The sequence below is a fragment of the Cydia pomonella genome, chromosome 5 (genome assembly GCF_033807575.1).
Source record: "Cydia pomonella isolate Wapato2018A chromosome 5, ilCydPomo1, whole genome shotgun sequence".
NCBI classification, from domain to species: Eukaryota; Metazoa; Arthropoda; class Insecta; order Lepidoptera; family Tortricidae; genus Cydia; species Cydia pomonella.
The window spans coordinates 7,679,102-7,701,448 of NC_084707.1; the positions used below are offsets into that span (position 1 = coordinate 7,679,102).

At 36.8% G+C, this 22,347-nt stretch overlaps 1 protein-coding gene across 1 annotated transcript in view; it reads right to left on the reverse strand.

Moving 5' to 3' along the window:
* LOC133518216 (uncharacterized) overlaps positions 1-20,861 on the reverse strand; it is a 93,630-nt gene extending 72,769 nt beyond the window's left edge. The window contains exons 1-2 of the mRNA XM_061851846.1: positions 19,806-20,861; positions 8,184-8,408 (exon numbers count right to left, since the gene is read on the reverse strand). Coding sequence (XP_061707830.1) covers positions 8,184-8,408; positions 19,806-20,135 — 555 coding nt within the window. The 5' untranslated portion in view covers positions 20,136-20,861. The remainder of the gene's footprint in view (positions 1-8,183; positions 8,409-19,805) is intronic.
* Positions 20,862-22,347: the final 1,486 nt, after the last annotated feature.

Genomic DNA, 22,347 nt, shown 5'->3' on the forward strand with positions numbered 1-22,347 from the left:
AACTTAGACATAGACATAGTATTTTTTTATTTAACACCACATTGAAAAATGTTTACAGGCAATGCTACAAAACATTACAAGCCTTAAAATGAAACTTAAATAGGCACAAATTAATGTTTACATGTAGATATAAAAAACTTTTAAAATTATGATGCTAAAAAGGAGCGAACCGCAGCATGTGTTGCAGCAGGCTTACCTACTACACCGCTGGTTTTCAGGCCGACCCTTCGTACAATACGAATTTGCTTGCTGCTTGTCGGTTACTACTTGTTTTTGCTCTATTTCGTTTGTTTTATAAACCAGAGCTATATAAACTAATTACACGACTAGATATTGACATGTCATTGTATGTACAAAGTTTCATTACAATCCAACACATAGTTTAAAAATTAGAACTAAACTCCATTTGCATGGGAAGGTGAAATTCGGTCGAGTTTTCTGCGGACAATTAATTTGTATCACCTACACATTATTCCTACGAATCCTACGCCGATATAAGTCGTGAGAACTAAAAGTAAGGGAGAATAATTTAAAATTGAAATGTTTTACCTATATAACGAAATAAAAATAATATTTATTTCATTTAAATATCATGTAATATCACAATACATCACTCAGAATCTTTTATGATTATTTGGCTGAACGGAACAATCATTGCCACGTTGTCCTTCACAAATGATCCTAATAATGAAAATTTTAGGTACCTATAAATAAATTATACATAGGTATAGATGTTGCAAATTTAGGTAGATACGGCATTAAAATGCTAGATTGTATTTTGCAAGGTACGCATAACAACATCATTGGAAAGTATGTCAAGATTGCAATAGCAACTTGCAGTGCCGCCGGTGCACAAAGCGGGGAAATGCAACACATCAAACCATTACGCTTAGTAGTTGGCTCCGCATATCAAAGCGAAACTGTCACAACTTTTTTTGTTGTTTTTTTTTCTGTGTTAATTCACTTGCGCGAGCAGGCGTGGGATCAGGTTCATAAGTAAGTAAATATTCTTTATTGTGCACCATACAGATAAAAATAGACAGGAAATGAAAAAACACTTAAAAGGCGGTCTTATCGCTAAGAAGCGAACTCTTCCAGACAATCTTTCCTTCATACATTGGGTAAAATAAACGAAATAAATGTTAAATTAGATTAGTGTGTTAAATTTTTAGGACAAAGGCAATTTTGAAAGTTGGTAGGGGCTAATTGTAACATACGAGTAGGTAAATAGCAACCAATAACGAAAAAGACAGTTTGGATATTGAACATGTTCCTCTTAGAATTGTAAATTCATAAAAGAATAAAAGAGAAAAGCATTAAAGTTAAACAGAACTATAAACAGTGCACAGCGGTACGCGAAAGAATTTAAGTGTTTGAAATGAAATTCTACTCAGAGAAATATTTCCAAGTAAAATGGCACTGAAAGTAAATATAACTGCATTTGATCACCATGATAATAGCGGTGGCTTCATTTTGTATCCGTTGCAAAAGAAAAATAAATGAAAAGTAATTAAAAACAATGAACAAAATGAATACCAGTTTTCATCAGTAGGACAAAGGAGTAATTTTCTTTGTATCCTTTACTGGTCCGTTGCTGATGTAAGCGAACGCAAAACAATCGTAGCTTTGTGTTGTTCAGAGTGTGGGATAATATAGAACTGAGTATCGATCATAAGCAGGGCCGGATTTAGGGGAGGGCAACCGGGGCTACAGCCCCGGGCCGCCACAAAAGAGGGGCCCCCACAATAGACTTTTTAAAATTTACTATTTTATTTGGAAAATAATTTGGGGCCAGGGGGCCTCCAGTCCTTTATTGCCCGAGGCCTCCAGACCTCTAAATCCGGCATTGATCATAAGTGTTCAGACAATCTGTCCCGGCAGAACGCCACACATTCTAGACTCTCGGTTTTTAAATGTAATATGACATAGTACTTTCGGAAATTGAATTCTTATCGCTTTCATTGTTCCCGTATTTCTTTCTCAACTCTATAAATGGAATATGAATATTTTTTTTGAATGGCCTGCGAAAAACTAAACATCAGCAGAAAACAATTGAAGTAGCTATTAGACAGTGTTGTTGTTAGTAAATTCGTTTGCGTTACCGCCCACGAGCCTTTACTCATCTTGTCAAGCATGAAGAATGAAAACGGAGTATGATTAATGTGTTGTCGGTGTCCCGCTTCCAACTGAACTCCATAAGTTTAGGTATGATCAGGTTTGCTTAACAACCGTCGATTTCTTAATTACAATCCATATGTCTAAAATGTTTACAGAGTTACGGTTGTGCAGTCGCCATCAGATGTATCAGAGCGACCAAGGTGCTATAACAAATATATGAACAGGTATCTGATGGCAACTGTACAACTCGTATTTATTTAATTTGAATTTAGAATGTTAGCTAAAGGGTCTAGCCGCAATCCTATAGTGAAACTGCCCCTGGCTGAAATGTATACCTTTCTTAGAAGAGTTAATTAGTCTTATTATAAGATATCATTTTACAATATTTCAAGCCTGGAATCCCCTTGGTTTGGATAAAAAAACAAAAATATAAAAAATCTTTTTTAATTTTTCTAAGCTAAACTAATGGTTAGATTTTTTTGAAATTCGGATTATACATGGCACTAATAGCAATACATTTTCAAAAAAAAAAATCAAGGTTCTAACTTATTTACAAAGGCCTAAAAAAATATTTTTTTTTGTTTAAATTTTTTTATTATTATTTAGAAGAGGGCGACAACCTCAATTTTTAGGTATTTAATGCACAATACAATATTGTATGAAATATTTTTTTTTCATAAAAATCCATTTGTGGCAACAAGGTAAAAATGCCCCTCTTTTCGCCATCATACTTTATGAAGCATCTATATACCTTCTTAGACATATGCCGAGAATGTATCTATATTTTATGATTAATGGTCGTAAGTCGAATGGCCTGCATTAGTAAGACATTTTTATCTTGTTGCCACAGATGGATTTTTATGAAAAAAATATTTTTCATACAATATTGTATTGTGCATTAAATACCTAAAAATTGGGGTTGTCGCCCTCTTGTAAATAAGTAAAAAAAAAATTTAAACAAAAAAAAAAATTTTTTAGGCCTTTGTAAATAAGTTAGAACCTTGATTTATTTTTAGGGTTCCGTAGCCAAATGGCAAAAAACGGAACCCTTATAGATTCGTCATGTCCGTCTGTCTGTCCGATTATGTCACAGCCACTTTTTTCCGAAACTATAAGAGCTATACTGTTCAAACTTGGTAAGTAGATGTATTCTATGAACCGCATTAAGATTTTCACACAAAAATAGAAAAAAAAAACAATAAATTTTGGGGGTTCCCCATACTTAGAACTGAAACTCAAAAAATCTTTTTTCATCAAACCCATACGTGTGGGGTATCTATGGATAGGTCTTCAAAAATGATATAGAGGTTTCTAATATAATTTTTTTCTAAAATGAATAGTTTGCGCGAGAGACACTTCCAAAGTGGTAAAATGTGTCCCCCCCCCCGTAACTTCTAAAATAACAGAATGAAAAATCTAAAAAAAATATATGATATACATTGCCATGCAAACTTCCACCGAAAATTGATTTGAACGAGATCTAGTAAGTAGTTTTTTTTAATACGACATTAAATTAAAAAAACAAAAATTTCATCACACCCATACGTGTGAGGTATAGGCGATAGACATCTCGGATAGGTCTTCAAAAATGATATTTAGGTTTCTAATATAATTTTTTTCTAAACTGAATAGTTTGCGCGAGAGACACTTCCAAAGTGAAAAAATGTGTCCCCCCCCCCTGTAACTTCTAAAATAACAGAATGAAAAACCTAAAAAAAATATATGACATACATTACCATGCAAACTTCCACCGAAAATTGGTTTGAACGAGATCTAGTAAGTAGTTTTTTTCATACGTCATAAAATATTTTTTTTTCTCCATCAAACCCATACGTGTGGGGTATCTATGGATAGGTCTTCAAAAATGATATTGAGGTTTGTAATATCATTTTTTTCTAAACTGAATAGTTTGTGCGAGAGACACTTCCAAAGTGGTAAAATGTTGAACGAGATCTAGTAAGTAGTTTTTTTAATACGTCATAAATGGTAGGGAACCCTTCATGGGCGAGTCCGATGTGTTCTGAGACATTTCTTATTTTATTGGCCTCGGTATGTAATCTACCATTGCTGTACGTAAACAACTATTACGTAAACATTCCAATTATGAAATACGCAATACTGCATTAAAAAATATATACTTAGTGTAAACAATTTTTCTGCTCGACTAGCTGCTGCTCGTTAATACCTACTAAATGGTTGTAAAGGCGGAAGTACACAATGAGCCAAGTACGTTGGCCCAATGTGTAACCTACAGACGCCTTAAGTCGAATGGCCTGCATTAGTAAGACATTTTAACCTTGTTGCCACAAATGGATTTTTATGAAAAAAATATATTTCATACAATATTGTATTGTGCATTAAATACCTAAAAATTGAGGTTGTCGCCCTCTTGTAAATAATAAAAAAAAAATTTTAAACAAAAAAAAATATTTTTTTAGGGCTTTGTAAATAAGTTAGAACCTTGATTTTTTTTTTGAAAATGTATTGCTATTAGTGCCATGTATAATCCGAATTTCAAAGAAATCTAACCATTAGTTTAGCTTAGAAAAATTAAAAAAGATTTTATATATTTTTGTTTTTTTATCCAAACCAAGGGGATTCCAGGCTTGAAATATTGTAAAATGATATCTTATAATAAGACCAATTAACGCTTCTAAGAAAGGTATACATTTAAGCCAGGGGCAGTTTCACTATAGGATTGCGGCTAGACCCTTTTAACCATCTCGCGGTGTGCGACCGAACTGAAACTTGGTATTAAATTCGTAAATTCAGTATCATGGTGCTGATTTCTGATGTAGTCCGTAGAAAACGTAACCACATCGAGCTTGTGCTGATGGGCTAACCTAACCTTCCTGGAGTTACCTTTGTGTGAATCGAAAATAAACGTCTGAAATTTCAAAAGAATGCATCTAATGAGCCACTTGGTTAACTTCGTTGCTACCAAGTGACTAATTAGCTGTAACAATACTTAATAGTTCCATGAATATTTCACAATATATTAATTTGATACCACAAAATACAGGATAACGATCAAGTATTGCGAGTTATAATTATTATTTCCTCCTACCGTCTACACAAAGTGATGTACCATTCAAATAAATGAAATGTCTACTTAAAAGTCGATTAGCCAAATTAGCCAACTAATTATCCCATCAAAATGTTTCTTAGTAAGATTTGGCGATAAACGTATATCTAGTAAACTCAAGAGTTGTTATTCTCATCGCTTATCGAACACGTAAGCGAACCAGTATTGTACCAAATTTGTAAGTTTTTTTGACCATTTAATCAGTCCATTCAATTTCGCTAGGAGGCAGGTCTATGTTATGGCTATGTCTATGTTACTAAAAGTCTAAAAACCTAAAACCATACTCGAGGAGCAAAGACTGTCATGTTGTAAATTTCTACGGCGAGTTGTATTATTTTAAATTGCGTTTAACAACGCATTATTTATTTATACACCAGATATTTAAATTATTTTGGTACTCAAATGTATCAAAGAGAAAATTGTATCTTTTTTTTAGGTATATTCCCTTTTATAAATCAATGTTACACATTTTACTACGTGACTTATTCTGGTACTCCTCAGGCGCAAGCTTAGTACCTCGGTAGACTATTGCACATAGCAGCCCACCTTGTGAATGTAGTTGGTCTAAACGTCCAACCGGTTCATGTTTGTGTCGTGTTCTGACCCCGAAGAGTTCGTGACGGACACCGTTTTACTCCACCAGTATGGCACGCAAACGAAAACGCGTTCGGGTGAACGTTCTCAGAGGTAACTTGGCTACAAATTTCTTGGCAATCAAATGGATCGTTACGTTTACGTTATGGCAGCATTGTGCCGACGTAAACGGAACTGTGTACATTTTAGGTCATATGCAAATCTTACTAACTAACGAGCCTTCTCATTGGCTACCTAAAGTAATTTTGTTTAGTTAAATTATTATTTGTTGTTAAGTTCTTTAAACTATTATGAAATGGACATCATACACGCACGTTTCATACGCACGCATACAGGTAAAAAAAAATCGTCTTAAATCACAAAGACGTCAAAAACACATTAAGTTGCATAAGTAAAATAACTATGCTTAAACAAGGTTGCTCTTCAAACACAAAAGTAGGCGATACAATGTCATGAACAACAGCTATGCAAATTAGATGACACGTATTTTCTATTACTTATTGTTTAATCCTTGAAATGGATCAATAGATAATACCAACCGTACCGATTTGGTAATTATTAGTAAAAAAAGAATACAAACCACTTGAATGAAAACGGACAGGAATTTCCACTCCACGGAGTTTCTCGATACGAGTACGTACCGTATGTTTGACCAGATGTAATGTGTTTATGTCTCATACATAAAAAATACCAGTAGTATTGATTGGAATAAATAGCGCATACACAATACTAGCGAAACGCGTTGTACATATACTTACTTTAAACAGCCCATCAAACCCGAATGGTCGTAAATTGACGTATTCGGAACGTTTGATCAGTGCTAGTTCCTCAACGTATACAACCCCATTATCCAGACAATGATTGATACCGCACGCAGCGAGACCGTCACGATAACGCCTTCCATATTCCCATTGCTTATTTAAACCAGGTTAAAATGAATTAAACCAGAGTAACTGTGACCACGAAATCCATAAAAACTACGCGTAAACGCAGTCCGCATTATGCTGATTCATCTCTGAGTAGTAAACTGTGGAAATTACAGTCCTGATGTATTCCACGCGGTTTGTCTCGCGATGCAATCTAGACTTACATGTTATCGGACTCCATGAACACGGGTACGGACTTTGAATATCCGATGTACTTCACTAGACACGGAAACCTACTTCCATTTCATAGGCACGTAAACTAGGAAAAGTAACATAAAACACCAAATCTTTAGTCAGTTTTAGAAAACGAATTAGTTATTGATGTGAAGGGCATATCGAAACAGTGGTAGTTAAAGAGTTTACGATGGTGCAAGCAAATCTCTGAATCGCTCTCCTAGGCGCTGGCTGGACTGAAAAGGTAAACGGTATCCCTAATACACCCCAGAACCAATAGTGTGACGAAAAAGAATCGAACTAGGGTAGGTCCGCACAGATTTTTCAATGACATATTTGTGTCACCACTAACATCAAATATCTATGAAAGTTTGACGTTAAGTATAACACTTCCACACTGTATCGTGTCCGATTCGAGGATTGATTAAGACACGTTTAAGATCATGGAAAGATTTTTAAAAGATCGATACTAAACGACATGTCAAAATTGACGTTTATTTCGATTCCGCTGTGATCCCAATAAGATCTATCTACGATATTTCTAACGTCAAAGTGACATTGGTTGCCCGAATCGAGCTGCTTGTGTCAATTATACGACATACGAGTACAAACGATATCTAAATGAGAACTATATAAACCAGAACGTATCGTTATCGTAACTCATTATTCGAGTCAGGCCGAAAGTCGGTGCAAAGACTGCAAAACCTAGACGGACTCTATGGCATAGAATATTCGAAAAGGATAGAATTTGTGTAATTGAACCAATTGATCACTGCTCTTGAGGGCAAATTTCTTATTTATTTATTTTTAAACTACGTCGGTGGCCAACAAGCATAGGGCCTGCCTGATAGTAAGCAGTCCCCGTAGCCTATGTATGCCTGATGCCACTCCGGAGGAGTTACATGCGCGTTGCCAACCCTATTAACACTCCGCGCCCACGTTGAGCTGTGGCAACCTTACTCACCGGCAGGAACACAACACTATGAGTAGGCTCTAGTGTTTTTTGACTGCGGTTTTCTGTAAGGTGGAGGTACCTACTTCTCCAGTTGGACTCTGCTTTAGATCTGATATGACATGCGCTGTCCTGTGCCTTACCTACCACACAAAGCGAGATGACATTCACAGTGCCCATACGACTCTTATTTAAGAGAGCCTCTTATAGGAAAACATATTGTACAAAAGACTAACTTAATGTTAATTAATTATCTACCAGTCAACCTTTAAGCAAAGCAGATAAGATTTACGCAGATCATAGTTATAAGGAATAAGTAGTTTGCTAGGCTTACCTTCAAGTAGGATCCATAGTATTTAGTGACGTACGGGCTATCGCACTGCGACAGCACCATGATTTCCTGCTGTATGTCTTCGATTTCATCTTCGGCTTCTTCCAAGTCAATTATTTTTATGGCGACCACCTGCTGCGTCCTGTTGTCGACGCCTTTGAACACCTCGCCGAATGAGCCCTTGCCGATCTTCTCTTGTTTCGTGAAGATCAGCTCGGGATCGACCTTCTGAAAGGAAACAAGAAATTGAATTGATTGAATTTGTTAAACTATCCATTCAAACAAACAGAATTAACACATAAGAAGGCAGAAGTGTGTCAGGGTCAGGTAAGAGGATTGCGTTGATGTTATTACCGAGCTTACTAAACCAGCACCTAAATGACTAGAAACCGTCTTAGCAAACGCAAACCTTTCGAATGTATCCTTGTGATTGTGTTGATCGTTGTTTCTATGAATATACGCCATGACTACGTTTACCACAGATTAGCTTTCTGCAGATAATGTATTTAGTGTGGGTTCCGAGCGCGGTGCAACAGACAGCGATACCTTCAATACATTTAGGTCGCATACTGGCATAACAGTTTGTTGAAAATTAAATTACAACCAACACAGCAATTTGTTAGCGTTATGCATTGTGTATTCTAAGAAAATTGGTACTAATTTTCAATTAGATCCAAAGCTTATTTCCAACCAAGACAAGCCACAACGCAAATCATGCGTCGTAATTAAACAAATGCTAAGTCATTTGCAGTTCAATCAGAGACACGTAAATAACAAAGACTGGTAGTCTAAATACAAACCTACGTCCTTAATCTTTGCTGCAGACATATATATATAACTAGTGGCTCTATAAGCAATAGACCACGCGATAAGCTTAATAAAAAATAAGTTAAAAAACGAAAACTACAGAGAACCCACAATAGTCTCAAGCGCCATGGACCCCTAAAAGCGTAAGTACTTTGTACCAATTTCCACTATTTTGACTTCCACCTTATTATTTCCACACTGCAAAAAACGAACTGACAAAAAAATCTATGAAACTATAGAACCTGCTTAAAAAAATTCACGAGAATCGGTTTAGAAATGCGACCTGTAGAGAACATCGGACATACGAAAGCATTTTTGCCTAAGCTGAAACGGCGACGTTCGATAATGCTCGGTCAAATATACAAATTTAGTAAGACGCTTTGACAGGGGTGAGGAGGGGCTGAACATCTTAAATCCACGTGCATTTCGTTTGCACTTGGCCGTACATGCTGTATTGGCACAGGCATGACAAAATGACATCAAATTGTAAGGTTGAATTGGCCACCAGAGATCAAAGCGCAATGCAAAACATAAAAAGCGATGGGCGGGGGAATGGTGACATCATCTAGAATGACAAGGAACGCGATTTGTATGGAGATTGACAATCTTCATTATTGAATTGTCTTCGAGTTGAATACAATAAACACTCGCGTACTGGTACATGTAACGGTTCTTTCTACGTAATAGGATGCTCGAAGCGGTGATTGATTTATTCATGGAGCGGTATTAAATATTCATACACACGACAAAGCGGATAATTGAGAGTTTTTTTTTTTGAAGCGAAACATATCAAAGGGTATGCGAAAACTTTTTACATGAATGTGTATTTTGTGTACATTACGAGATGGAAGCTATAAACATGGATTAATAAATACCTACCCAAGTACCCAATAATCACTGATCCATACACATATCAAATACTAGAATAAATTTTATATATTTTCTATACAAAGAGAACTAGCTTTCATTGCATTCAATGTAAGAGTACATAATTGAAGGCCTTTACAGTTTTCTTATCCCAAATAAACTGATTGATCTTTACCCTTCTTAACAGGAATCCTTCAGGATATTTCACATATTTTTGTATGTCAATGTAAGTGAAATACCTATTGTGGTCCCCATCAATTTTAGTGAATTAACTTGTATTAAAGTTTGATACAACTATAGATAATTTTGTACTCGATCTAGACCGAAATTTTTATAAAGCGACATTTTACTTAAAATTAATTAATAGTCACGTAAGTCCGATGTAGAACTAGACGTACCTATATATATATCAGATCGGACATAATTTAATTTTGGTATAACTTAAGCATAAAAGTGCCTAAACTTCAAACATATTTGAAAAAATTTGCCCTTGTCCGAAAAAAAATTATGAATTGTATTACTCTAATTACTGGAATCACTATAGCCTATAAAACAAAGTCACCCGCCGCGTCTGTCTGTAACGTCAGACCAAGATAAGTTGGCAGCGATTTTGACAGTCCAGACAGTGAAAGGGCTATTTTAAACGTCAAACTTCTATGAAGTTATGACGTTTACTTAACACTTGCACAGGCTGGGCTATCACAATCGTTGCCCACTTAGCTTGGTCTGACTCTATGTATCGCGATAAACTTAAAAACTGCTGAACGGATTTTCATGTGGTTTTCACCTATCAATAAAGTGATTCTTGAGGTAGGTTTAGGTGTATAAAATGTTAAGGTTTTGCGTTACTCGTGCGAAGTCGGAGTGGGTGGCTAGCTCGCTAGTAAGTAACATTTCATGCTTAGTAAAACTGACGCTAGTGCTGGTATTTTCCTGAATAAGCCGTCGTTTCCACAGTGTATTTTTACTCTATCGCGTCATATAGATTCTCATAAAGTTGAATGCGAGACCTCTTGGCATTTAGCTGACATTGCCGCACGAGTCAAGGCTCCGAACATCCATTACCTGCCGCTAGACCATGCACTAAGAAGAATATACGACGGCTACTGATATTTAGCTTTAAGAACAATGATTGAGCTATAGGAGAATAAAACAGAGTAGAACGCAGCGATCCGCCTCGCGGCCTATTATTATGCATAGATATAGCCGGTCCGATTTCTGAGTTTAAGAGTTCGCCATATAATTACTATGGCGTACTTGATCTTGAAACTTACTTGAAAAACAGACCGACTATAACTATGCACACATATTGATTCATAGTGTTTTTTAACGTCTGATCCTAATAAGGAAAATGATTATTAGTTCTATGATTTTGGCTGATGATCTTGATATTGAATTTCTATGAGACTTACTTTTTTTTTGTATTTTCGAGGTTTCTTTAGCAGCCTGAATATTTAAGTGAGAGCGAGAAGTCTTATATGCTCCATCCAGCGGGAAATAGTGATACGTCTCAGGCTTTGCCGCGCCCGCGCGCCAATGCAGCCGAACGTTAGTCTACGTGATGCTTTTACGTAAACACATGCACATCCCACGTACATTCTAATGCAAATGCACACTACACACTACACTAATCTGTGTTAAATTGTTTATGGCGTGGTAAATTATAGAAGAGAGTGTACTGATTGGAAAGACTGTGAGTGGAGGGGCTGTTACTTAAACAGTGATGTACATCTTAGGCTGTCGTCGTTTTTCATCAACTTAGAATATAGGGTTAATCGCTCATCAGTCTAGAAATAAAAAGGTCGAACAACGAACGACGAATAGCGACAAATGTTTGAAATAGGCATTCGATCTCCTATCAATATTTAATATACAGGAAACAGGAAAGCGCCTCTTATCAATATATTAACATTTTAGGAGGAAAAATAAAGGAGCCTACAAATGTATATTCATATGTTTGGTATCAAAAATATTCAGTTATCATTTTGTCGATATTAATTGCGTGATATTTATCAACTTAACTACTTGAAAATCATGCATTATTCACGAACACAGTAATAAGGATGACATCATAATGCAAATATATAATTTAGGTTTACGAGTATATTTCAATTAAATGTTTTAATAATTCTAGGTTTATTTATTAGAATGAAATTAATGATAAATATACAACAAAAAAATGGATACAGTTACAACACTGACAAAATCACTGCACAACTGGATAGAAAGTGGAAAGTGGAAAAAAACTAGGCCAGGCAACGAATGCTCAAAAAGTTATAGAGAAATGCTTGGAACACAATTTTTGACTTCGTAACTTTGTTTGAAATAGTTAGGAGGTGAATATATCAAAAGTCCCCGACCGTAGTTCTTGAGCCGGGGGGAAAGGCGGGTTTGAAGGTCCGATATTTAGATTTTTTCATTATATCTCGGAAACTATGCGTCTTAGTGACATGGCCACTTAGTACAAAATGAAAGTTGATTCAATTTGTGGTCAAGTTTTTCGATATCCGATTTCATTGAAATTTGGTATAAAGATTGTTCGAGTCCCAGGACAGAACATAGGATGGACAGTTTTATAATCGAAATCATATTTTAAGGGTGTGAAAAGTGGGGTGGAAGTTTGTAATGAGGAATCAATAACCAGTGAACCGATTTAGATGAAATTTGGGATGGTCTACATCTTTGATTTCGTTGACAATAATACCAAACATGACTTCAAACCTAAAGTTAAACAGTATTAACACCAGGAATTCAGCTTCAGCGAAGAAGCTGACTTCCCCCCACACCCCACTTTACACAAAGGTGTGAAATGAAACGGGATGAAAGGATGACTTTTGAGATAAAAACTAAGCCCTAGGATATTTTGCGTCCCGAACGCAAAATATCCTTATACCAAGGTGTATAGCACGAAAAATCATATTAAATGTGTATACTGTAGTGTCCGCGCACGACAAGGTAATAGACCCCATAAAAGTACTAGTGATAAGCTGATTGAACGCGCAGTGTAGAAAGTGAACATTCCTCGGAATTAATAGGACACGCGAGAATAGAAGTAGTAAACACTACATGTAGACAACTATACGTGCATGAGCCCAATAACATATTCAAGTTACTAACTCAATTCAATGTTTCCTATAAGTGATTGGTATAATAGAAAACGAAACACTTCCTTATAAGGTTAACGAAATAGAAAATAATAGATTGCGACTCATGTATAGGCTAATGCCGCTAATGTTGTCGCGTAACGGTCACAAAAGTTACTCTTTCTTAAACTAGAAAGCTATTTGTTACTAAATATGGATTATACTAAAACATAAAGACGTGACAACTTGATGTTCTAAATCCAACCCCTTTTCTAAATGATAATGATTGAAACTAAACAACCATAATATAAGTTAGAGCTTGGCATCGTGTACTGCGAAGTGCGAACGAATATAATAAAATTTACCTATAGCAAACCGGGCAAATTATATTGTTTTGTCTTATTGAAAGAGTGTTGGCATAGCACGTGTAGCTTCGAGATTGCTTCGAGATAGAGCGCGCATAGAGATAGAGGCACGAGACACAGTTGCGGAGACGTGACCGGACTGGTGATGAGGATGCAGCTAGTGCATATTGAGGCGTGAATCTTTGGCCTTTTAAATCGCGTAGTCCGATGCCGCATACTGATTTAGATGCAGCACGTAACGGCATGGCGGCGAAAATAATAAAACTAGAGTCCATAAAATGTTCACTGACAGTTCACCCGCCTAAATAAAACCCTGACCTACCTTTGACCTACGACAAAGTAAGGCTTAATTGTATAAAATCTCTTTCTATTTGTTAATTCAACATGGTTCCTTGGTGGGGTCAGGGTTCCATTTTGCTGAGTTCCACTTTGCAACTCTCTAAAATATATTTAACCAAACTTCTGAGGCGCATATAATTTCTCAAATTACGCAAATGTGGAACCGAAGCTTTTCTATCATAAAAACGGAAGCATATAATCAGACAATAAGTAGATAAAAAAAAATCCGTAAACGATAATTTTTAGATTATAACAACAATACAAAACAAGCTCATGCATTCGCTATTACGCACGGTAATACCGAACTGAATGATCAATAAGCATTCCTCCTTAGCTGAGGCAAGTTAAAACAGTTTTTCTACTTTTTAAATCGTCCGTAACAAATATCCATCACAGTCACTTCATGAATGTTCTGCTTTCCAATTCTGCTCTAAAACCTGTTACAAGTGCACAAAACATATTGTTATTCTTCTTCAATCATATGACGTTCTAAAAACTCTACGCCAATAATTATGAGAATATGAGAAACATCTTGCTGTGAGGTAACAAGTGTAACAACTTTAACTTAACGAAGAATTTAAATAAAAACCTTGACATAACACGTAAGTGGTGGTCCACCCGCAGTAGAATTTCACTTATAGTTAAGTTAGCTTTAGCAATAGTTGAAAGCTTGTCAAAATATAGAAGTGGGATAGAATTTAATCAGAGGGTAGACCGAGCGCAAAATGGGCATAATATAAGAGAAAGGACGTAACATCATTACATCCTCTTAAAAATTCCGCGCGTAAAGGGTCCTAAAGGGGATGATAAAGTGAACGGCTCATCGCGGCGCGAACAAAAAGGCTTATTGAGTTTGGGAGAGCAATTTTAGAGAGGGCTACAAAAAGTCGCAGCTAATTCCGTAGGCACAACCTTTAGATAAGGGAATTTAGCACGAAGCAAAATTTAAATACGGAAACCATAAAATTGTGAACATTTTGCGAGTGGAATTACAAAAATGTTAATCGATGAATATAGATGGCGACGAAAACGTTCGGTCTCTCAGTTTCGTTTTTCATAAGTTTAATAAGAAAACTTTTATATTAACAGCAATAAGAGAGAGCTTGAAAATAAAATATCTTAACAATACAAAAAAGTTTGCTTAAATGGGTCCATAACATTTGGGCCCGACTAGGTATTTCGCAGTATTTGACATTTGCGAATCGGCAGAAAGGTAATCGTGCGTGAAGTAATTGCAGTGCGGTGACAGATAAAATTAATGAATTAATAAGTTACGCAAACAGATAGGTACCTACCGAGTCGATTTGTTCACGTTAAAAGGTCGATTAATCACACCACTCAAGTAGGCAGTTATGATTTAATAAGAGGATAAGCCAATTGAAATAATGGCATACAACACGCAGAAAAGGCGGACATGACTACAGAATAATATGCATAGAGCACTTGCAGTGTTTATTTTGAACAAAACGGATAATATAGAGATGGAGTATTTAAACACGCATCAGGTCAGGTATCGCTGAGCCACTAAATTGACACTTGTTTTTGTTGTTGATAGGGGCTTTTACATTGTTTCTACCCGTCTGAAATAAAGCAAAAAAACATACCTACGTAAACGTACGTACGATAATATCATAAAATATGTAGCAAATGTAAATATTCCACGGTTATAATGAAATATCGCAACGGAATGCACGATATTGCTAATCCACGCGTATCCATCTAATTGTCAGATAAGAGGCGTGCGATAAAGTTCCTATTTTTGTACGATAAGCCCTCTGTCAGATTACCGCAACTGACTAACTAGTATAACCACAGTCAGATGTAAAATGGTTAGCCATATAAACTGGTAACGAAAAAGACATGTCTATAAAATAATGAAAGGTCCTCATTTTTTTGGCATAGCACCGCAAGTTCTAGCTAAAGATAAAGACAGCTACGTCATGTGCGAAAGGTTAGGAATACACGTTTGACATTCATATCTCGGCATCAGTAACTGCTCATTCCTAATTTAGCAGTGCGGTTTCAGCGTGTATCGTCAGTTTATGTGACTTTTTATGTTGAATTAAGACAACTCTTCTTGTATTACACGGTGTATAGATCTTACGTTAAATAGGATGTGAATAAATTCAGTACAGAAAAATGAATCTATACTCAATATATTTTTTTCTCATGCAATGCATGCTAAATATATCACAACACTTCATTATTCAGAAGGTTATTGATTTACTGTCGCGTAACGTTTTATTTTATCGCCAATCACAAAATCAACAACCATAAAGGATAAGAACTTTATCTATACATCCAGTGCGTCACTGACTAGATAAACAACTTCATCCAACAAGAATCTATACGGATTGAGTAAAATAATGTTTGTGAGCCCTACAATTATTTAAAGTAGGATTAGCCAGATTAAGATATCTTGTCGGCTTACCAACATTAATTTAATATAAATCCACATATCCTTAATAAAGTAAATATAGTTGCGCAAGGCGGAAGTTTTACTATTGGTTCGAGAGCTGACCCCAACATTTCGTACCGACTTGATACCGCGATGAAATGCACAATGGTTTCCCATAAAAATGATGCTAATTCTATCGTGACAGACTATCGAATTCGGACTTAGCATCACTTATGAGAAACCATTGTGCATCTCATCGCGGTATCAAGTCGGTACGAAATTTTGCAGTCGGCTCTTCTACCATGTAGATCCATTTTATCATATGATATAGGAAGACGTATAAAGTTTTATAAAACTATTATATTACTTAAGAATTTTACAAGCTGTAAAAATTTGGTTTGATTTGTTATGATAGACCTTAACACGACGCACAGTTTACCTAACAGTAAGAAAAAATCAAGATGAAAACTATACAGTACCCCTAGTGTAAATATTTTCGACAGCGAAACGTGACGTACGCGTTTGCGTTAAGTGTCATTTTGTATGAGATTTTTGACTTTCCAAAACGTCCCGCTTGGCGCGCTGTTCAAAAACCCATACAAAATGAGACTTAACGCAAACGCGTACGTCACGTTTCGAAATCGAAATTACTTACACTAGGGGTACTGGTTAATGTTTCACTTCTGTGTGGATAAAAAAAAAGTTGTGATATTTTTCCTGCATGGCTTCGCTCACCAATCGAGTATCCCAAAACTAAAAACTATCTATTCCAAATTTCAAAGGAATCGAATTACGTTTAGAGATTGCACAAATTTGAAAGGTAAAGTGGGAACTCGATACATTGCGCGAAAATTAACTATGTTATGTAAAATAACAAAATGTAATGAACTGATACTAAAATCGAATGTCTGTGATGAGTTTCTTCAAAACTGGATTATGCGTCTAAAACGTGGAAAAAGCACTTTTCCTTTGGAAACAGGTAAAATTACTGAAAAATCTTATTTAGAACATTTATCAAAAGACCAAATTCCTAGTTAACTACTAATTTTAAAATGTATTAATGGGTAGTGAGTAAATACTCACGAATAAATACCAAGTAAATACTCAGTCAGTATTTAATCAATTTAGCAGTATTTACTCGTTTATACCCAAATTGGTGGGTATAAACTATTTAGAGTGCAGAAAGGAGCATATAAATTCGAAATATAGGTGTATTTTGTAAACCGCTACTGGATTAAGTACTCAAAATTGTGAGAAATAGGCACTCCATACATGTAACTAATTGTCATCAAATGGGTCTCAAAAATAACTTGAAAGTTTCTAAAAACTTTTTTGGATATATTAAATACTTTAGGACAAAACCCGTTTCTAAAGGCCGAAATAATGTTTATCCTTATTTAACTTGCAAACCAAAGTTCAAAAAATATGAAATAATATCGGGAGATTAGCCGTAGAATAGAGTACTAAAAATACTTTTGAGCATGATCAGTAGAGCCATTTTTGAGTTTTCTTAAAAAAAAAACCGTTTATATAACGTCGTAAGTGCAGCGTAAACACGCACTTTTGCGCGACATGCAGGTATCTAGAACATCGATAGAACTCCCATATTTTTAAAGTAAATACCTTCTTGTTAAAAACAAAATTGTTAACTACGCATTATCACAAATTGCCTCTCAGTGATGATTACACTTTTTTTCAAAAAGTAAGCGTCCTAGATGCTTTTATTATGTAAATATTGTTAATATACATTAACACTCTTCATTAAAAAAAAAATTAGTTCTTAAATCTCACTTTTTTAATATTTTATTAGCAATCGTTTGTACTTAACTAAATGAGTAAATACTAGTATTTATCGCGGGTGTTTTGAGTAAATACTGAATAAATACTCAGTAGTTACTCACCCCTACCCATCTCTAGTAACACACTACTCTCCACTTTGATGTTAGCCGCTTAAACCTCTTTCTATTACCCTCCGTTGTAGAGTTAGTTGTAGGTTATATGAGATTGATTGATTGATTTGCTGATGTTGTGCACTTCTAAATATTGACCGATTTTTATTTTTTTGACATATAATATTTTCATCAGTGAGAACAAGAGTTATGATAATAATATGTAATTCCATAGTTGGTCAGGTGCTTTATAGTAGACTACGAAAGGCAATATTTAGTTCAATCGCCTTGTGTTCAGTTGTGCTTATTCGTTTTCCGTAAAGAGAACAGCCTCGGTTACGACTGCATTTGCTATTCATTAGATCCTACCCTATATAGGAAATCGTCTTACGCCGGCTCGCTATAAAAGGGCTATTGGAATGTGCTCAACGAATACATGTTTTTTTTTGTCGAGCCTCTGTAAGAATTACGTAAATAAGTAAACATTGAAGCTGACGAGGACAAGCACGGGATTCGTGAGAAACTCTAACAAGGCAGTTCTATTAAAATTAAAGCGACTAAAGTTAAACTGCACGCGAATGTCGCGAATTTTGATCGTAATGAAAGTCGTGATAATTACTTGGTGATACACGGGACACCTTTGGATTTTTCATCGCAAATAGCTGCGGCCTTCAGCGCACTTGATTTATTTATAATAGTAGTTATACAGAAGCCGCATGCCTTGATTGAATATCTGCAGTTAACCTTAGAAAGCTCGGATCGCTCTTAAACAAGCAAACTTGCCCAACAAGCGTTCGTATTACAAAAAAAATGCGTTAGAGCAGTCTGTGGCGCCAAAACGATGGATTCTTGTAGACCGTTGTTCAAAAAATTAAAAGTCCTTCCTTTGCCAACGTTGTACATTTACGAAACATGTCTCTTTGTGAAAACTCATATTAGTCAGTACAAAATTATGAAATCTAACCCTAGGTCAACTTCTAAATTCCATGGACTCAATATCAGTTACCCATGTCATAACTCTGCTCATTTTGAAAAAATCTGTTCTTTTCATATCTGTCAAAATCTTTAACCACTTGCCAAATGACCTAAAATCCCTGGATTGTCAAGGATTTAAAAGCAAATTATTTAAGTGGTGTTTACAAAAAATGTTCTACACAGTCAATGAACACTTTGTATCCACCAATGCTTAAAAAAAATGTTATTCCATTTTATTACTATTGAGTGCTATTGACATTTAAATATTATGAATTGTTTGATACTTTTCTATATGCATGACATTTGCCTATTATTATTATTATTATTCTTTTTTATAATTATTATTGCATTTTTTTTATATAATACTTTTATTTATTTATTCTGACATTGTTATACTTTTATTCTTAATTGGTTTTAATGACATGCATACTGAGAGTCCAAGTATTGTACGCCAAATTCTGGCTGATTGTGATGTAACAAAATACTAACCCTACCACCATTTATAACCACTCACATTCAAACAATAAAATTATTTGTATTTGTATTTGTATTAAACCTGTGATCATTGTAACAGCAGCCTTGTAGCGGCTGTAATAAAATGCACATTAATAAACAATCGAGAAGCAAGATAAGAAGTTGAGTAAGTAACTTATCGATAATAGAGAAACTTGTTCGTGTCGGGTGACGCGCAGACATCCGACACGCGTTGCGAGAGACGAGGAAATAAATTAAGGCAATACGAAACAGCACAGCGCACGCATATAGTGCCATGTGCGAGGACACGATACGCAGTAACGCAGTCTACATTAATGCAATAGATAGCTGCAGTCAAGTGAAACACTTTAGAAATTATCATAGTTTACAAGAAATCTGTTTCGTAGTGGTTATAATTGACTACTTACATTGTTAGCAGTTCCTTGCCTAGCCTGAGCAGGGCGCACGGGCGCTGGTCTAGCAGGTTGGGGAGGCACTTTTAGTTGCCTGCGGTCGAAGGACGAGGCATGACTACCCGACCAACCCCACCGACCAGGCCCATTGCTGCCATGAGGTAGAGAGTATGAGGATTGCGGTCTCAAATGCCTAGGTCCTAACATTGGTCCGTTAGGGCCTGCCATCATGGAACCATTGGGCCCCAGCAGCATGGGGCCATTCGGTCCACCCTGAGGTATGGGCCCGCCCGGCCCCTGGACATAATGATAATGCGGCGGATTGGATACCGCCGCCCCCCACATATTCAGAAACACTTCTAGGTCTCACTTGCACAGTGGTAGCACTAAACACAGATCACCTCATCACACTGGCAACGAATTCACACTAATATCTATTTTAAAAACCTAAAATTTCATTTAGCTTGTTATCACTAATGGATGATAATTGAGCAACACAATTCCATTTATAAAATCAACACTTAAATGATAACGCACAGTAATCGGCTACCATCAATTGGCGATAGGGCAACGAGTGAACCAGGCCACTGTTCGCGATAGAAAGACACCTCGAAAACAACAACACTCGAAAGCAACCTCCACCGGACACGGGCAAGACGCGTAAAGAATTAATTGGTTTTTGATGGACAATTGTCCCAACAATAAAGGCCGCTAATGAACTCCAGGTGATTTGGCCAACTATTATACAAATTACTTTCTGGGAGAATCTCGGTCAACGAATCACCGTATTATGGTCCGTTTTACATATTTCGCGATAAGTACAACGAACCTTGGCGATTGTGGAACATCGCATTACGCAAATGTTAACATTAGCAGTAAAGCGAGAAAGTGCAAGCCAGTGTTTTCGAAGCGGCGGTACAAAACGATCAAAAAGTAAAAGTACACGTCACTGAAGTCGAGTATCCAACGGTTTTCAGGGGCGATAACCACGCGGACAATTTCCACTTCAGCGGCCACCTGAAGAGAAATCAGTTTCCCGGTCCGACTAAGCCATCATCGTGATGGACGGCGTGTGAGTTTCGACGCATTGAATTGCAGACTGGCTGGGTGCGAGTGGTTGTTGAGCGTTCCACACCGGCCGTCCTGGTGATTGCATTATGATTTTTTCGCAAGGGAACGCGGGGGCAGTCGAAGTGCGCGGGCGGCGTGGTCGCCAGCGGAGCGTGCAGCAGAGGTGTTGTTCAAATCGCTAATCGAGTGCAGGCGAGTTGAAGGTTTAAAAGAACCAGTGTAACCGCTTTCCCCGACTACGCATATTTATTAATGATCTACAAGTCACAGTTATACCGGTTCTCATGAGTGTTTGCTTTGTCTGTGATTAGTAATCAATGGGAATAATATGAAGCCAGCCGCCGAGCCGCCTGCGGTGCCGGCCGCTGCCGCACAACCCATCGAAACTCGCGGCTCTGACAACAGCAGTGCATATTCATGGCAACGCAACGCATTCCTATTGCCTTGCCATCTCGCACACGCCAGCGATCTACAAATTATGCAAATTCGAGCGAACCCCGGCAGCGCCATCGTTCCGCATAGCGGCTAAATATACTTCTACTGAATAAAATATCTGGGAACGTACTGTACTTACGAACTTTTTGACAAGGTACTCATGAATAGAGGTTTTGCTAGCTTTGTAAAACTATTTGTTCGAAAAAAGTTGGTATCAATAACTGTCAAGAGTCTCCACAAAAAACTCATTCGGAACGCTACAGGCAATCCGTCAAAAGAATGTTCCAGTTAGCGATCGCGAAAGTCAGCAAGACAAAGGCGTTACAAAACTTTCGTTGGGCCGCGAAGGCGAACGTTTGGATTTGACGCACAATGGAAGGCGTATTAGTATTCGAGGTAGAACACAGCGGCGACGACAGCAGGGTGGAGTGTCCTGAGGAGTCCGCGTCCTCTCTACGCCGTGCGCTGAATACGGCCCTTCTGGAGCATTGACATTCCACGCCTATATGGCAACACCTCGCGCTGCCATAACCGCGCGTCATTTTTCGATGCAAAACACGTACAAAAATACATTTAGTTTATAGACCGTTAGATCCTTCTATGGGCTTAACCTGTAATACTAAAAAGCACCGATCACACGGAACCTATATATTTATACAGAGACCCGCAAAACTACCTTTGTAAAGGGGGAATAGAAATTAAATGTAATACGTTAAATACACTGGATTGAGCCGTCTTCCGAATGTGCGCAACAGGTGTGCAAGTCTGCGTGGGTTTCACTTAGGAATTCTGCGTGGTATGCCCGTGTCTTTTATTCCGCATTCTGCACCGTCGCATCGAGAGATAAGTATCTCAAGTGGTTAACGCTAAGGTGGAAATGTACCAGATACAATTCGAAGACAAATTATGATTATAGCCTAAAGTGAAACGCGCGGTGGCCCGATTCACTTGCTTTTTAAATATTCCAACCATTTGTACAGAATAAAAGCACTATCACACGGTTTTTAACGTTCTCACTTTATGCTTATGTCAAGGACCAAGTGGCATTAAA